Genomic DNA, 17,031 nt, shown 5'->3' with positions numbered 1-17,031 from the left:
GGCGAGAGAGGCAGGGCAGCAAAACAGCTCTACTCCGAGTCTGCAGTCTACTCTTATTGGTCTCTGATCATCCATCTCTTTCTTTTTCTTTGCAGACCTATGGCTGAGTCATCTAGTGAAAGAGGAAACTGAGAAGACCTCCTAAGAAGTGAGATACTGGCTTAGAAATCCAATATGTTCATTCCAAGGCACATCCATTCCATATTTATGTATCTACTCAAATATCTTAAAATGCACTGCATGTTACCGAATCTCAGTCCCAAAGGGCTTTGTTTTGACATCATGTAGTACTTGGTGGTATAAGCAGGAAGAGGAGGGGTAAAAAAAGAAAATGTCCTTCTGTGCTTTGATGAGAAGAGAAGGTTAGCATCACCACCACTGCATGTAAAAGGAGAAAATTCTCTGTCTCTCTGATGGAACTGAGTAGAATATTCACAAGCTCACCCAAATTGAAGGTGCCTGCTGAGCTGGTGATTGCACTTTTCAGATATGCTAGTTCTCTTTTGGAGCTGTTTTGTTTTAGGGTCTCTGTTTAGCTGTGTACTTACACTCAGAGCAAATGAATCACAAAGGGTGCAATTTTATAAATCAAAAAAAATCAAGAAATAAATAGGCTAGCAGCTAGTAAAAACCAGAGTGACACATTCCTGGCAATTAATTTTCAAGCCCCAGCCCAGCTGTGTTTATTTCCATTCATTCTATGTCTCACGAGGGTCAGGCTTTGGGTAGGAGGAGAAGAGCATGGGGCCTGGGAGAGAGGGAAAAACCAGCACATGGAATGGAAACATGCTACTGCCATGCCAGACCCTGGCAGATGTCCCCAACAACACAGCATGGCTTTGCAGTGTCACAGGGCTGGTTTGAGTTCTGAGTCCATAAAGTTCTAAGTATATTGAATACTTACAAGGATTGTGCATTTCAAATATGCTGAGAATTCTGTAAGGAGAATAACTTTTACAAATGGCAAGTCACTGAGTTCTGTCACTGTTATTTCCAGCTTGTGTATGAAACCACCTGTGTCAAGTGGAAGTTGCTAAAGCCACTTTTTTTGTTGTTGTTCAGAAATCAAAAAAGAAAAGGGTGTGGAGTTTTGAGCGGACATTTAGATTCTACCAGCAGCATTCTTGAAACCTCTAAAAGTGACCTTACTCAGAAACTATTCTGGCCATCCAGGAAATGACCCTAGTACTATAAATATTTGCTTCAGTTCTACTCTTCAATTTACTGCTCTATTTCCGAGGAATTTGAAGCATCTATACCTAGTGTTTTATGCAAGTGGCACAATCAGCTGTGTAACCTTTAGTAAGTTTCTTAATGTCTCCGAAGCTCAGTTTCCTCATCTTCAGAGTGTCCACAATGATGGCACCTACCTCAAGGGCTCGTTGTGAGGTTAAATGACAGAAAATCAAGTGACACATTTAACACAATGCAGGATCTAAGAAAAGGAACCTAATACAATCTGAAAATGTTAGCTGAGAGGTCAACATAATGAACATTTTTACCACCATGAGCCATTCAGGGATGAGTCCAACATAGCCCTGTTGCAAGCTTATCCTCCAACCTTATTCTGGCTGAGACACATTGACCTGGGAAGGCCCTTGAGGGGGCAATTTTTCAGATTAAAGAAGAAAACTATGTGCATGATTTATGTGAAGCTGGAAGGTCCCCTCTCACACAAACACAACTATTTTTTAAAAGTTCCTTTAACCCAGTCCATCGTGGAGCCTGAAATTCCTTAATTCAATTACTCCATAAGATCCTTTAGAGTCTGGTGCAGTGGTTTACAACTATAATCCCAGCACTTTGGGAGGCCGAGGCAGGAGGATTGCTTGAGGCCAGAGTTCAAGACCAGCCTGGACAACATAGTGAGACCGTTGTCTCTACAAAATATGAAAAATTAGCCAGATATGGTAGAACACACCTGTAGTCCCAGCAACTCAAGAGGCTGAGGTGGGAGGATCACTTGAGCCTGAGAGGTGGAGGCTGCAGTGACCCATGATCATGACACTGTGCTCCAGCCTGGGTGACCAGAGCGAGACCCTGTCTCTCACACACACACACACACACACACACACACACACACACACAAATCCTTTACTCATTTTAAATGAGCCTAACAGTTGATTATATGAAATTGAAGAACAATTAGCTATTAACCACATGACACTAATAATCACATCTATCATAGATTTAACATCTCCTTGTGCCAGTCAGCACTCTGGGTCCTGTAGTCATTGCTAATCCTCCCAATCATGCAAGGTAGAGGTTGTGCCCATTTTAAGATGAGGGCATGAGAATTAGAGAGACTAGGTCACCGCCCATGACCATAGAGCTTTTAAGTGGTAGAGTGGGAATTCAAACCTAATTCTGTCTACCTCCAAATCCTATACATTCTGCCACATCTTCTGCTATACCATGCTACCTCCTCTTTCATAGGGATTAGTTGTGCAGAGAGCACGTTAGCACCCACTGTGGGAGAGCAGTTAAAAATGTCATAAAGAAATGAAATGGGGCCAGCCACAGTAGTTCACACCTGTAATCCTAGCACTTCGGGAGGCCAAGGCAGACAGATTACTTGAGCCCAAGAGTCTGAGACCAGCCTGGGCAACATGGGGAAACCCCTTATCTACAAAAGATACAAAAATTAGCCAGGCATGCACAGTGTGCACCTGCGGTGCCAGTTCCTCAGGAGGTTGAGGCAGGAGGATCACCTGAGCCCAGTAGGTCAAGGTTGCAGTGAGCTAAAATTACACCACTGCACTCCAGCTCAAGCAACAGAGTGCATAGTGAGACCCTGTTTCAAATAAAGGAAGGAAGGAGGGAATGAAGGAAAGAAGGGAGGGAGGGAGGAAGGGAGGGAAATGGAACAAGTTAAATGAATGTGGTACCCATCCTCCAAGATGGTCTTCAGTGAACCCTGACTCCTGATATTCATGCCCATGTGTAATCCCTTCCCACAATGTGGCACAGTTGATCTATGAAATTAACAGATACAGCAAGAGTGATGGTGTGTCACTTCCAATGCTAGGTTACAAAAGGCATGATAGATTTTGCCTTGCTCTCTCTCTTGGATCACGTGATTTGGGAGAAGCCAGCTACAATATCTTGAAGATAGTCACGCTGCCTGGTAGAGAGGCCATGTTGCTAAAAACTGAGGCCTCCTGCAAACAGCCCTGTGAGTAACCATATTGGAAGCAGGTCCTCCAGCCCCAGTCAAGCCTTTGGATGATTGCTTCCCTGGTCAACAGTTTGCTTTATGATTAGGGTTTTACATTAGGGTTTCCTAATCTAGAACCCTCCAGCTAGGCTGTTCACAAATTCTTGACACTCAGAAATTATGTGAGATAATAAATGTTTGTTGTTTTAAGGTGCTACATTTGGGGATTATTTTTTATGTAGCAATAACTAATATAGTGTAAAAATCAGACAGAAGTCAGGATTGCACAAAAGCCTTGGCCAAGGGGAGTGGAGACGGCTGGCAACCAAAGGGTAATAAAATGATTTGGAGCATGAGGACAGACAAAAAGAAGAGATCATTTGAAGTGAGAAAATAACAATATTATCAAATATTTATACAGCACGTATAGTGTTCTAAGTTTTGTTACTATATTCGCTCATGTAATCCACATAACAATCCTATAAAGTAGTACTAGAGTTATCCCCATTTTACAGATAAAGAAACTGAGGTACAGAAGATTTAAACAATTTGCCCAGGTCACTCAGTTAGTAAATGGTAAAGCTGGGATTCACCCCAGGCAGTGCAGCTCCAACTTCTGACACTTAACAACTTCACACGCTGCCTCTCAGATCTAAAGAAAAATAGGAAATGCAGCCAAGGCCTTTACGTTGTCAGCGGTCTGAGTAAACCCCATGCCTTTGGTCTAGAGTGTTTGATTCTTGTTTTAATAAGGATAATAAAGTATATTGTATAGCCATGCCCCACTTACTTCACTTAATCCTTTAAAAAAACTCCCAGGAGAGGCAGAAGAGATATTTTAATCTCCACTTTACAGAGGAGAAAAACTGAGGCTGAGCAATGTTAAGGGATGATTTGAATCCCTGAATTCGAAATCAAATGAGTTTTCTTGGCAAATTAAGGAATTTTCCGGCTCTAAGTTAGGTTAGAGTTGGAAATTCTGACATGCTGAAACTTTCTTGTTTACCTTACCTATTGACAGTTGTAGTTGCCTATTTACATTTCAGATTCCATGGATAAAAATAAATAAATCAAAGAGGAAGCAGCCCCGTGAGAAGAACATGAGGTTCATGTGCTACCTTACTTTCAACCAGGAGTAAGTACATTCATAATAAAACACAATCACAATAATATTCAAAATCAATTTAAGCAAACAAGAGTGGCATAATTAAAGCTAGAGTTCAGGGCCTCTTTCCAAAAGAATAAGATGGATTGAAATAACTACCACCATCCCCACGAAAAATATAATTAAATCAAATACGCATGTATATCGTTGAGGAATAATCATTATAACAGCCCCCAAAAGAAAAATGTGTTTATTTCCAGTCAACTGAAAAAACGTATCATTGATTGTTCCCCCAACAATATAGTAATTGTGAAGTCCACAGAAATGCAGCAAAGTTAATGCTAAGGTTCAAATATGAAGGCACCAAAGACAGAAAACTGGACAGTTTCAGACAAACCTAACAGCTACAACATCGCAGTCACAATTTCCTCTTCCTTCACATGCCATCTGCCCCCCACGCACTTCCATTTCCTCTGAACTGCAAGTCTATATGCACATCACATTATCTAATCATGGAGTACTTTTTTCCTGTTTATACTAGAATTTATTTTATTTGGGCGGGGGAGGAGAGGCGTGATCTGTGTGTTAGACATTCTCTCACAGATGATTTTAGAAACAGTGTCCTCTCGATCCAGGGCGTTCATTCTCAGATCTTCTATGAAGAATGATATTTGCACTAATGAATGTTTCCTGTGCTATTATTGGTGAGGCAATTAGGCCTTCCCACACTCATGTCTGCAGGCGGCTGTGGGCCTCTGGGTAATCAATCATGTTTCTCGGCAGCACTGTCAATCAGAAGCTCGCCTGAGTGGCATCTATTGACAGTTCTCAGCATGCTGGCGCTTTCCCGCTCCCTCTCCTCTTTCGGGCTCATGGTAATACAGACTTTGAGCCTGCTGTTTTTTCATCATAGAGTGGAATTTTTTTATTTTTCTCTGCTTGTGTTTATTCTTCCCCCCTGCTTTATCCTTTCAAGAATATCACAGAAAATATAGTATTCAACACGAATCCCCCAGAGGGCTTCTTGGCTGTGGTTTCAATATATATTATTCTGTATTTCATTTCTTTCCCTTCTCCTTACCTTTAGACACCTCAGACTACATCCTGCCAACCCCTATTACAACCCCAAAATATCCATACTCCATCTTTCTCTGCATTTCTGACCACATGTTTGACTTCTTCTCATTGTCCAGAAAGTCTTAACTAATGATCAGCAGGGAAGGGAATCGAATTGTTCTCCCCATCAGCATGGTCCCTAATTTTATCACCAAACTATATTTGTGAGGACCGCATATGCCGGATTTTTCAAAACGACCCCAACCTCAAATGATCCATTCCTTGGACAAAGTGGTTCTAAACGTCAGTTTGGAAAATCAGGTTGTTGCACACTTAAATGAGATTATTTGAAGTAATTATGGTATTCACATCATTCTCCTTCACGTACTCAGAAAACCATCAGCACTAGAAAAAGACCTATTTCAATTAGAAACTGCATCCCTGTTTCCTGTAAACTGAAGGGAAACCTTACCTGCTCCACGGCAGCCTGGAGACAACTGCGAAGACCCACTTGGAATTTGTTAGTGTCTGTGCCCCACCCCTGCCAGCACCACAGCAGGCACATGAGCCCACCAGTGACACACAGGACTGTCTCTCTCTTATCCATCCTCAAACTCATACTCAGAGAAACCTTAGCAATGACGGCACACAGGGCATTAAGGAATGATCCTTGGCTCTACTTTCCACAAGTCCTGGGTTCATGCTTTCCTGATTTAACTACCTTTGGTAGGCACCTTCCTTGGTCCATCCACTCACAAGAAGTACTGGCAATCTGTTATTAGTATTTTGGCAGCTTCCCATGTGCAGAAAAAAAAAAGGGGGTGGGGAGGAATATGACTGCTTTTTATGAAATCTCTGTAAAGAGGAATGTAGGTCAACACAAAATGCTTCTGTATATGCAACAGCCCTTCAATGGGAAACTAAACAGTTTCTTCCAAGAATGTTTTGAGCTACATTATTTGATAAAATGGCACATAAACAATGGTATTAACATCACTAAAGAAGAAAACAGTAGGTCCACTGGAAATGGAAGACAGCCTGTGGGAAAGGTTGGGGGAGATGTGTTAATAATGTAAATGACATTTATAATCATTGGTCATGTGTTGGGCTCTGTGTGAGGTACAGCACATGCATTCTCTGTTTTAGTCCTTACTACAACCCTGTGAAATGGGTCCTATTGTTGGGCACACTTCCCAGATGAAACAGCCATGGCACAATGAGGTTGCACACCCAGCTTGGAGCAGTGGAGTGCATACAAGCCGAGACTGTCGGAGTCCAATGCCCCAGTTTTTAAGCCTGCTGTTATCCTGTCTAGTCAGTTTGGTCTCAGCACCATCCAGGGGAGAGGGCTATAATGCCCTGGATTCTAAACTCTGTTAGGTAAATATCCTTTGCTTTGACTCTGCATCCACCAAGTAGCCTAAGGTTATAGTCCGGCCTCCTCTGCTATCATGACTATAAGGATGGTTTTGTGAGTCCTTTGAGGGTTGTTTCTCACTATAAAATGATGAATTGGCCATTTCCTGGCTCTCTTGGCCTCCTGAACATTCAGTTACCAAGAGTCAAGCCCCTTGAACCTTAGCACTCCCCAACCCTCTAAACTGGGTCCAGATCCTGGAATGCCCCAGCTCCATCCAGCCCTCTATTATATAAATGTCCATCAATTTCTCCATTTTCTATTTTTTTCCCTACAGATATCACACCTTCATTTTACTCTTTAGCTATGCAAAGGTGGCAAATGCAAAATCTTGTTAACCCTTTGAGAACCTCGCTTTCCATCATTTTGACTACATGCTCATTTTCTGTCCTCTCCATATAAATATATTTTCTTTAAAACCAAATGACCCCTCATTATCAAAGTTCCATGAAACTAGTTGACTCATATATTCTACTTGTATCACCACAACATCAGCTTGCCTTTGTTTAGCTTTTGAATTCTATCAAGAAGAAATAAGTAACACTTGAGCTAGTCTCTTAGTCTTAGCTCACTGCAACCTCCGCCTCCCAGGTTCAAGCGATTCTCCTGCCTCAGCCTCCCAAGTAGCTGGGATTACAGGCAATTGCCACCATGCCTGGTAAATTTTGTATTTTCAGTAGAGACAGGTTTTCTCCATGTTGGTCAGGCTGGTCTGGAACTCCTGACCTCAGGTGATCTGCCTGCCTCAGCCTCCCAAAATGCTGGGATTACAGGCGTGAGCCACCGCACCCAGCCGAAATCATGTCATTTTATATACACACACACGTACACACACACATATATAAAACATATAGCATCCACATATAAAATACAATTTCTGGCCAAGCACAGTGGCTCACACCTGTAATCCCAATAGTTTGGGAGGCCAAGGCAGGAGGATCACTTGAGCCCAGGAGTTTGAGAACAGTCAGGGCAACACAGCAAAACCCTGTCAAAAATACAAAAAGTAAATTTTAAAAATTAGCTGGGCATGGTTGCACACACCCGTAGTCCCAGCTACTCAGGAGGCAGACTGAGTAACAAAGCAATCTACTTTATCTAAGGGAAAGGCTCTGCCAGGCATTGAGCTTCTACCATGTTCTGGCAGGTCATGCTACAAAGAAACTGCCCTGACCACACCCCCTCTAAGGATCCACCTATACAGTCATGACCTGATTCCACAGAAGAAGCCTGTGGACCAGGGGGAGCCAATCATAAGGCTCACAACCATTATCAGGGCCTGAGGTGAAAACGTGAGCTCAGCTGGTCTGAGTCCTCTCTTGGCAATTTAATCAGGAAACACTGGGAGATGGGGCTAGAGGGGTGGTGGTACTGAGGGTAAGAAGGGAGCCTGAGGTTGGGCTTGGGCTAGGGCAAGTGCATGCTGATATTGCAAGATATGGAAAGTCACAGTAGAGAGGGCAAGGAAGGTGCTTAGAACAGAGGAGATGAGAATAGGCATATGTGAAAGGGCATGTGCCATGTGGTCCTGGTTTTCAAGAATATGGTTTTCCTAAATGTGGTAGAGAAAAGAGGAAGAATGCCTGGGACTTGGGAGGATGAAGGGAAGAGCACCTAAGCATCAAAGGAAGCTAGGGATGCCCAATGAGAGGTGGGATGAAGAATCTTCTCATCTGTCTTAAGCACCTGTGTGTCAAATTCCTTTTTATAAAAAAAAGCCCATACTGAGACCCTCTATAATGTACATAATGTCCTAAACTTTCACCAATGACAAATTTGCCTCTCAGGACAGTAAGTTTCACACTTACTCTCAATTGGGGTAGGACGAATCTTTCCCTTACGAGGTATGGATTTACATTTTGTTCTGATGACAAGTTTCCTGTAGCTGATCACATACCAGACAGAGGAAAGAGAGCATTGTGATGATCTATGAGTTATACTAGCGTGAGTAGAACAAACACAGGCCTAACCACCACTGCATTTTTCTAAACGTGGCCTACAGTCAACATACAACATCGCAAACACATCCTGTCACTACCACATAGCATCATGTACTATGCACAGTCCTCACCCCGAAAAGTGAGGTCCTCCTCTTCCATCCATAACCCCTGCAGTTTACAGGAAATTTTCCTCTCCATGTAAAGCAAACACATGTCTTTTCTATTATGGCTCCTTAAATGAGCCCTTTCACCATTCTTGCTGAATCCTCTACTTTCATTGGGGAAGCAGGAGATTGAAGGGGGTTACTGAAAAGTCAAGGCTAAAGTAAAATTAAAATGAAAACACAGTTTCTGAGACCTGCAGAGTGCACAGAAATGGTCTTTGTCTTGGTGGAGCTGGGAACACAATGGTGTAAATGTAGCTCTTGGCATGTGGCCCGCAGGTCTCATTATTTTACAATTATACCCAGATGTCAAACATCAGTGTTGGCATTTAGAGCCTACAGAGTTGGTGAGTGTTTAAAATGGTTCACGCCTGCCTTCTGCAAAAGTTAAAGTGAAGAGATGACAGGTTTGTTTAACACAGCATGTGTTTTTCCTAACTAGCCAGTGACAAGAAAGAGTTATACAGGTACTTACTATTTATAACCCATGGCCACATCCACAAAATACTTTCTTCTCTGTCGATAGACATTGTCCTTAAATCCCTTAAACACAAAAGAGATTAAGTTATTTAACAAAGTGCTGAAAATTAGCTGCAGAAGACCTAAAAGAAAATCACTGTGGTGTTTATTCAGTGTTCAATTCATATGTAAATCTTATCCTTGGATGGCCATCTTGATGACACAGACAGAAACAAATTGTGCTTACAGTAAAACCTCATTAAATTGGGGCTGTACTAATTTAGGATGTGTGGCAATTCAGGCTAAAGTTTACCTTTCCACTAAGTAAGCAGAATGACTTAGTTGAGCAAGTTGAGATTGTGAACAATATCTTTAGGTTTTCAAACATCATTTGCATGTAATTGATCTTAATCACAAATTAATCCTATCCTATTCCTTAAAGCAGATCCCTTTAACATGATTATTCAGTAACTTCACCTAATTTTAATTGCTTTGTATAAATAACTAATAAATGTGACATTTATTATAAATCCTATCATTTAGAATAATCAACACATTCCCAAATCAGTATGAATTAAAGAGGTTTTGCTTTATTTTATGACTACAGCCACATAATGCAAAATCGATTTTAGGGAATTCATGCACAGGATAGCAGCCTAGCACCATTCCACTCTGACTTCTTACAATTCTAGTTAGTCTTAGCCAACCTCAAGATTTTTATCCATCATCATCCACTTGGGAAATTAAACATTATGTATGTCATTTTTCAGTCAAGTGAAATCCTTCAGAGAGGACTTCTTGGTTTACTCAAAAATCTCTCCTCTTGTCAACAGACTTTCCATTTTCCTTTCCTTTAAGCACTTTCAGACAATCAATTCTTTCCAGGGTTGTTTCTTCCAGCTGTTGGAAGCTCAGAAGGAATTGTTGCAATTTGACTCCTACCTCTACAGCCCTGCAACCTGGAAGGATAACCAGAAAGCAATGGCTTCCTAAGAATGGAGGCCAGGCAAGGAGACAAGCCACTGGGATCATGGTATTGGAGAGTGAAAGAACAGGGTGAGGCCCACAAAGGCCTAGACTACCTCTGCTGAACCTAAGACAGTTCTGCAAGATGGGCTGCCCAAAAGGAGCCTCAAACTCATTAGCAAATTGCCCCTCGCTTGCCTGGCTGAAGAGAACTGGCCTCGAGGCTAGAAATCTTCACAGGGCTATCTGCTGGACAGAAATGAAGAACTTCCATTGTCAATAACCTTTCTTTCAGGAATGACAAGAGAGTTACTAAGAGGAGGAGAGAGAAGATGACCCGAGACCACCTTAACACCATGTAGAAATGAAGTATCCTCTGTCCAAGAAACTAGCACTTTCTTTTACTGTGAATTGGGAGTTTTTAAACTGGGGTTCATAGACAAGCTTGTGAAGTCCTAAAATGTCTATATAAAAATTTTTACAAAATAGTTACCACTGTCCTTGAAGTTTGGGTATTTGGCAAAAATAATAATAATAATAATAATAATAATAATAATAATAAATAGTTACCACATTCACAAATAGATCTGTGCCCTTTAAAAAAGGTCTCCTGCTGTAGAGGGTAGATGCAGTCATGCTAGAAAGTACTTGTTTCAACACTCACTAGTAAAACTACTTGAGATGGTAAAACCAAAGAATTCTAAGCACCTTTATTATTCAAAAAGAAAACAGGCCATGACAGAAGGAAAAGCGTCCTATGAAAAGCATAGCATCTGTTCCCTGGTTCCTGCCAGACTGGACACCATGGTAACGGCATCATAATCTGCTGGGCCTCCTGAAGAATCTCAACTGCCTCTCTTCTGCAAACACCTGCACCTTTTCCAAGGACGCAAGAGAGTGATTTACTCATCATGCCTCATTAGCTTAGTGTGGCAGTGATTACGCAAATGTTGTGGGCGATCCAAAACTTCCTGGATTGAACCATGTACTGGCAAAGTAAAACAGGGATGCTAGCTGCACTAGTAGTGACAGAGAAACAGCATTCCTTGGCCATCCATTCTGAACTGAAGCCAGGGATAGGGTTACTGGATAAAATACAGGGCACTCAGTTAAATTTGAATTTCAGATACACAACAAATAATCTTTTTAGTATAAATATGTTCCAAGTATTGCATGGGACATACTTATACCCTAAAACTATTCCTTCCTTATCTGAAACTCAAATTTAACTGGGCATCCCAGATACTTATTTGCTCAATCTGGCAACCCTAGCATCCAGAGAGTACCCACCCTCCGTCTCTCAATTTAAATCAAAGGAAATTGAAGACCCAGCCTGAACTCCAAAGTGCTCAGCTAAATTTCTGTTGACACTCAAGTAGCCATCCCAAATAGGTCAACCTTCACGGAATATTAGAATCACCTGGGAGCTTTAAATAAAACATCAAACCTGGCCACATTCCCAGAGGCCCTGGCATCAGTACTTTTTAATTCTCCATACGTGATTTGAGTGGAAAGCTAAGGATGAGAATCACTGAGCTAGAACATTAATTAAGACATTAGTTCTCAAACTTTAGATCTCATCAAGGTCTCCTGCAGATACTTTTAAATGCAGATCCCTGGGCCATCCCTGAAAGTTCTGACTCAGTAGGCTTCAGATGAACATCAAGATATTGTATTTTTAACAAACACCTTATGAGTGAACCTTGAACCCCACTTCGAAAGACCTTCCCAGTCTAGATGCTGGCTCCTCAAAATGTGGTTCCCAGGCTCTCTGGTGCAAGCCTTATCTGGGAGATCACCAGAAATACAGAATCCCAGGCCCTACAGAATCATTGTCTGATTTAAAAATGATCTCAGGAAAAAATTTTTGCAATCTACTCATCTGACAAAGGGCTAATATCCAGAACCTACAAAGAACTCAAACAAATTTACAAGAAAAAAACAAACAACCCCATCAAAAAGTGGGCAAAGGATATGAATAGACATTTCTCAAAACAAGACATGCATACAGCCAACAGACACATGAAAAAATGCTCGTCATCACTGGCCATGAGAGAAATGCAAATCAAAACCACAATGAGATACCATCTCACACCAGTTAGAATGGCAATCATTCAAAAGTCAGGAAACAACAGGTGCTGGAGAGGATGTGGAGAAATAGGAACACTTTTACACTGTTGGTGGGATTGTAAACTAGTTCAACCATTGTAGAAAACAGTATGGCGATTCCTCAAGGATCTAGAACTAGAAATACCATATGACCCAGCCATCCCATTACTGGGGATATACCCAAAGGATTATAAGTCATGCTGCTATAAAGACACATGCGCATGTATGTTTATTGCGGCACTATTCACAATACCAAAGACTTGGAATAAACCCAAATGTCCATCAGTGACAGACTGGATTAAGAAAATGTGGCACGTATACACCATGGAATATTATGCAGCCATAAAAAAGGATGAGTTTGTGTCCTTTGTAGGGACATGGATGCAGCTGGAAACCATCATTCTCAGCAAACTATTGCAAGAACAGAAAACCAAACACCACATGTTCTCACTCATAGGTGGGAACTGAACAATGAGATCACTTGGACTCGGGAAGGGGAACATCACACACCGGGGTCTATTATGGGGAGGGGGGAGGGGGGAGGGATTGCATTGGGAGTTATACCTGATGTAAATGACGAGTTGATGGGTGCTGATGAGTTGATGGGTGCAGCACACCAACATGGCACAGGTGTACATATGTAACAAACCTGCATGTTGTGCACATGTACCCTAGAACTTAAAGTATAATAAAAAAAAAAAGATCTCAAAGGTGATTTGTTTGCCCCTTGAAGTTTGAAAGACACTGACCTAGATATTTAACCCTTTCTAGGGAGCCTCAGCAACCTTACTCTTATATTCCAAGCCTCTTCTGAAGTACCCTATCACAAGGGTCCCTGTGTTTGTCTCAGGACTGGGATTATTCCCAGGCATAAAAAGTGCTTAGACAATTTTTCCATCCTCATCAAACAACTTACAAAAACACCAATTTGCCAATATTACATTCTGTATAATGAACATTTGGTGTGCTTATAAAAGAAATATATGTGGTTTAAAAAATGACAAGAGAGGGGATTGCTAAGTACTTGCAATTATTTCTAGTGACTGCACAGAAAATAAGAGAAGGTATCATAAGGTGGGTATAATTAGGAGTAATGGAATAAAATTAAGCCCAGGAAAATTTATGCTGGGTATTGGAATAAATTTATTCTCAGCAAGGTCAGTGGTTCCTATGGTTGTTCCATTAAAATGGCTGAACTCCTTTCTCCAGGTTGAGTAATTTTCAAACTAGACTAAGGGGAGCATTTGGAAATAGGAGGTTATCAAAAAATCCTTTACCGTCCAGGCATTGATCTGGATGATTTAATACAGCATTTCTATTTCTGGAATTAAGCATTTACTCTTGCCAAATGCTTTCCAGTTGTTTTATTAACTAGGCTTTTCAAACACCCCTTTGAGGTCAATAAAAAGTTTATTTCCACTTTTTACATAAAGAACTTGAGGTGCAGAGGTAAAGGGACTTGGCCAAGGTCATTCTGCAAGTTAACAGCTGGTGTCTGTGCGGCCCGGGTACTGCTTAGCTGCTAAGTCAGGTTCCTGTGCTAATTCTGATGCCATCTGGAAGTTGAGAGAGGGGAAAGATAACAATGGGTGATTATTAAAGCCATTTTTAATGTTTTTCTAATGTTCAGAAGCCTTACATGTGAATTACTGGAACATATTCTGAAATTTTAGGCTATATTAGCAAATATAACACATTGTTTCTTTGAGAGAATTTTTGAAAATGATGCAGTTGAATTAGGTCTGTTTGACCATTTGTTTGAATGGTATCTTTGAATTGGTCTGAGTTGGTATATTATGTCAAATGACTGGTTTAATTGAAAATTTCCCTAGTGTTAAAGTTGTCATAGTTTCCTTTAAAACAGAGGTTCTCAAACTTAAGGGTGGACTTGTTAAAACAAATTCCCACATGATACTGACACTGCTGATGTTGAGGTCACACTTAGAGAGCCACTGTGCAGAGTAGAGCCACACTGTCAAACCCCCATATTTCCTCAGTTTAAACAGCAAAGAATGTCTGTAAATATTACCTGCAGACCACAGAGACTTCCTGTAAGCATTAGTGATCTGCTTGGGTTTTACTCTTTTATCTGCCCATTTTTAGACAAGGGACACCGGGGGAGGGAAAAATGCCTATAATGAATGGGTGCATTGCTTACTTCTCCCACACTATTAACTGTACTTCACTCTGGCCATAAAGAAGTTCCAGGTCTCCTGTGTTAAATAAAAACTGATGTAAAGGGGGGAAGGGGAGAATAATGGGAAATGCTTACCCGAGTATCATATTTCTTTAAAGATGGTCATTTTTATTGGAGTAGAGGAAAGAATGATGGTAGATAGATTCAGAGTAGATGTGGGAAGAGATATGTCTTTCATCATAGCCTTTATTCTAAAACGCTCTGCCTTTCCATTGAGACTGAAGTCAACTACATTACTCTACTCCTAACTACCTCCAGTCAAGGAAAATAGCAAGAAGAATTTTATTCTCTCACTGAGCCCCATAATGCCTAGTCCTCCCTAGTTTCCCAGAGGCATGATCAATTTCAGCTCATCGTTTTTCCAAGGGTCACCAACTGCAAGTATATTTCAGGCTGTCTAATTCCACAGAAATATTCTCCAAGGTTTAGAGTCTCCTCCTCTATCCAACCCTTTTAAAAATAAATGCTACGTGAAAATACCATCCTTCTAACCTGCTTCCAGTCAACATGCCTACAGGGAAGCTTTATCATTTGGAAGTCTGCTCTCAGTTATGGGGAATAAATAAGAAATTGTTCTATAATAAAGCATTGCAGCACAGAACATGGCACACTGCCTGTCACAGGGATGGAGCTGAGAGAGCATATGAGAAATAGATTTTACTGGACACTTACTGGGTGGTCGGCATCAAGCTCAGAACCATACATGAGAACTCTGTGAGAGCATTTGTCTAACTCAGAGATCTTCCGAGGGAACCAGGGCACATCCTCTAGCTCTGTTGAAAACAGTGCAGGTTCAAAAATATTAGTTCACAGATTGTGTTTTCCCCTTCGCAATATTTGTCAGATTTCAAAATTACCCAACAAGCTAAGACCACCCTTGCCTTCTTCCTCTGTCCAAATATTCTCTGGAGGATTCAGCGTCACAATAGTGGTTTGAAATTTCAGCAACTGAATGAGCTCATTGAATTCTGTTTTCCCACACTCGCAGTCCACAAAGATTTCAACCTCAGAGCTTCTTCGCCGAGATTTCCTGGATTCAATATGAACCATGTGGACACGTTTTTCCTGTGGAAACATGACCATCTCAAAATCACCTTCAGGGGACAATAAAAGGAATGCCATCAGCTTTTCTTGTTCACGTCTTAAGCAAGGTGCCAAGTACCCAGGCAAGAGGAAGAGACAATCTCTTTGTTCTTTGAATAAAACTTGGAAATGTTTCCAACCATTATTTCTGTTAATAAAAAATCTATATATTCATACTTCTGTGTATAGGTTGTCCTGCCTCATATAAAACAGAAGGGGCATTTAAAATATAAACTGGCCCTATAAAATGAACATCATCATTTCCCAGAGAGTGGTACACATCCCATAGGTGGCACATTATTATTTGGGGAAAAAATTATTTATTACATTATTATGTAATAATCCATATTTATATGTTTCCGAAAAACATAACTAAAACTCAAACCCCTAATATAAAGTTTTCTTTTAAAATAAACAGAGTTTTAAAATAGCCTTTTAGAAATAACCTTTTATAATCTTTTTATAAGTAAACAGTACAAATGGCAAGCAGAAATGGGGGAGGTGGCATGAAAATGACTGAGGCTTGGGAAACACTAGCCAAACTGTAATCCATATGGTAGAAAAAGAAATAGGAGCAAGATAAGTAGTCAAGAGAGGATCTCTGAAGGCAAAAGGAAAACAAACAACTTAGGCAATTGCAAAGAGGGTGAAGAAAAGGTAAAAAATAATGATAATAACCCCTAAATGGGATCACTTAATAATTGTTCTCTTTTGGCAATCTTCAAACTAGCTTCAACCAAGGATGTGTTGCTGCAACTATCACTCTATGATGGATCTCAGAGATAAGGACAGTGATTTAATATTTAAAAATCAGGTTAGAATTTCCCCCAGTGATGTGTTCTTCATTTCCTCTAAGTTAATTGAAGACTCTGTTCTTTTCATCCCAACCCACCTCCAAATAAGCAGACATTTTCTCACTCCAGATGATACACTGTGATTACCCGCACAATTCCTGATACAATCCTAGACAATGTCAGAATTTTCAGCATAAGAGCAGGATACCTAGTTTCCAGTGCCAGAATAGTATCAAATCAAACAGCACCCTCTCCTATATAAAGAAACTAGTCTTGTGACTAGGAAACTAAATGTTCTATTTCTGCTTTTATTAACCTTTACAATAATGTCATATTTTCTCAACTGGCTGATAATAACATTAAGATTAAGTTCAAGGTCCAAGAGACTTCACATACATTGTGTCACGTTAGGCTTTTAATGACCTTTGGTTGAAGCAGAGTAGATATTTTTAGGGGAACTGAGGTCCAGATGGGTTAAATGGTTTAGCTAAGGTCCAGTAACTAGCTGATGGCAGAGTGAAAACTCAGGGCTGCTAACTCCTTCTCCAGGAATTTATCCACTGCACCCAGCTGTCTAATTGAAT

At 40.8% G+C, this 17,031-nt stretch overlaps 1 protein-coding gene across 1 annotated transcript in view; it reads right to left on the bottom strand.

The window, feature by feature from the left end:
• Nucleotides 1-17,031, bottom strand: part of TPH2 (tryptophan hydroxylase 2) — a 94,221-nt gene that overhangs the window by 73,164 nt on the left and 4,026 nt on the right. Inside the window, exons 3-5 of the mRNA XM_073020953.1 lie at nt 15,452-15,635; nt 15,243-15,343; nt 9,315-9,382 (exon numbers count right to left, since the gene is read on the bottom strand). Coding sequence (XP_072877054.1) covers nt 9,315-9,382; nt 15,243-15,343; nt 15,452-15,635 — 353 coding nt within the window. The remainder of the gene's footprint in view (nt 1-9,314; nt 9,383-15,242; nt 15,344-15,451; nt 15,636-17,031) is intronic.

The sequence above is a fragment of the Chlorocebus sabaeus genome, chromosome 11 (assembly GCF_047675955.1).
Source record: "Chlorocebus sabaeus isolate Y175 chromosome 11, mChlSab1.0.hap1, whole genome shotgun sequence".
Lineage (NCBI taxonomy): Eukaryota > Metazoa > Chordata > Mammalia > Primates > Cercopithecidae > Chlorocebus > Chlorocebus sabaeus.
The sequence above is the reverse complement of the archived record's forward strand: the minus strand, read 5'-3'. Positions and strand labels throughout refer to the sequence as shown.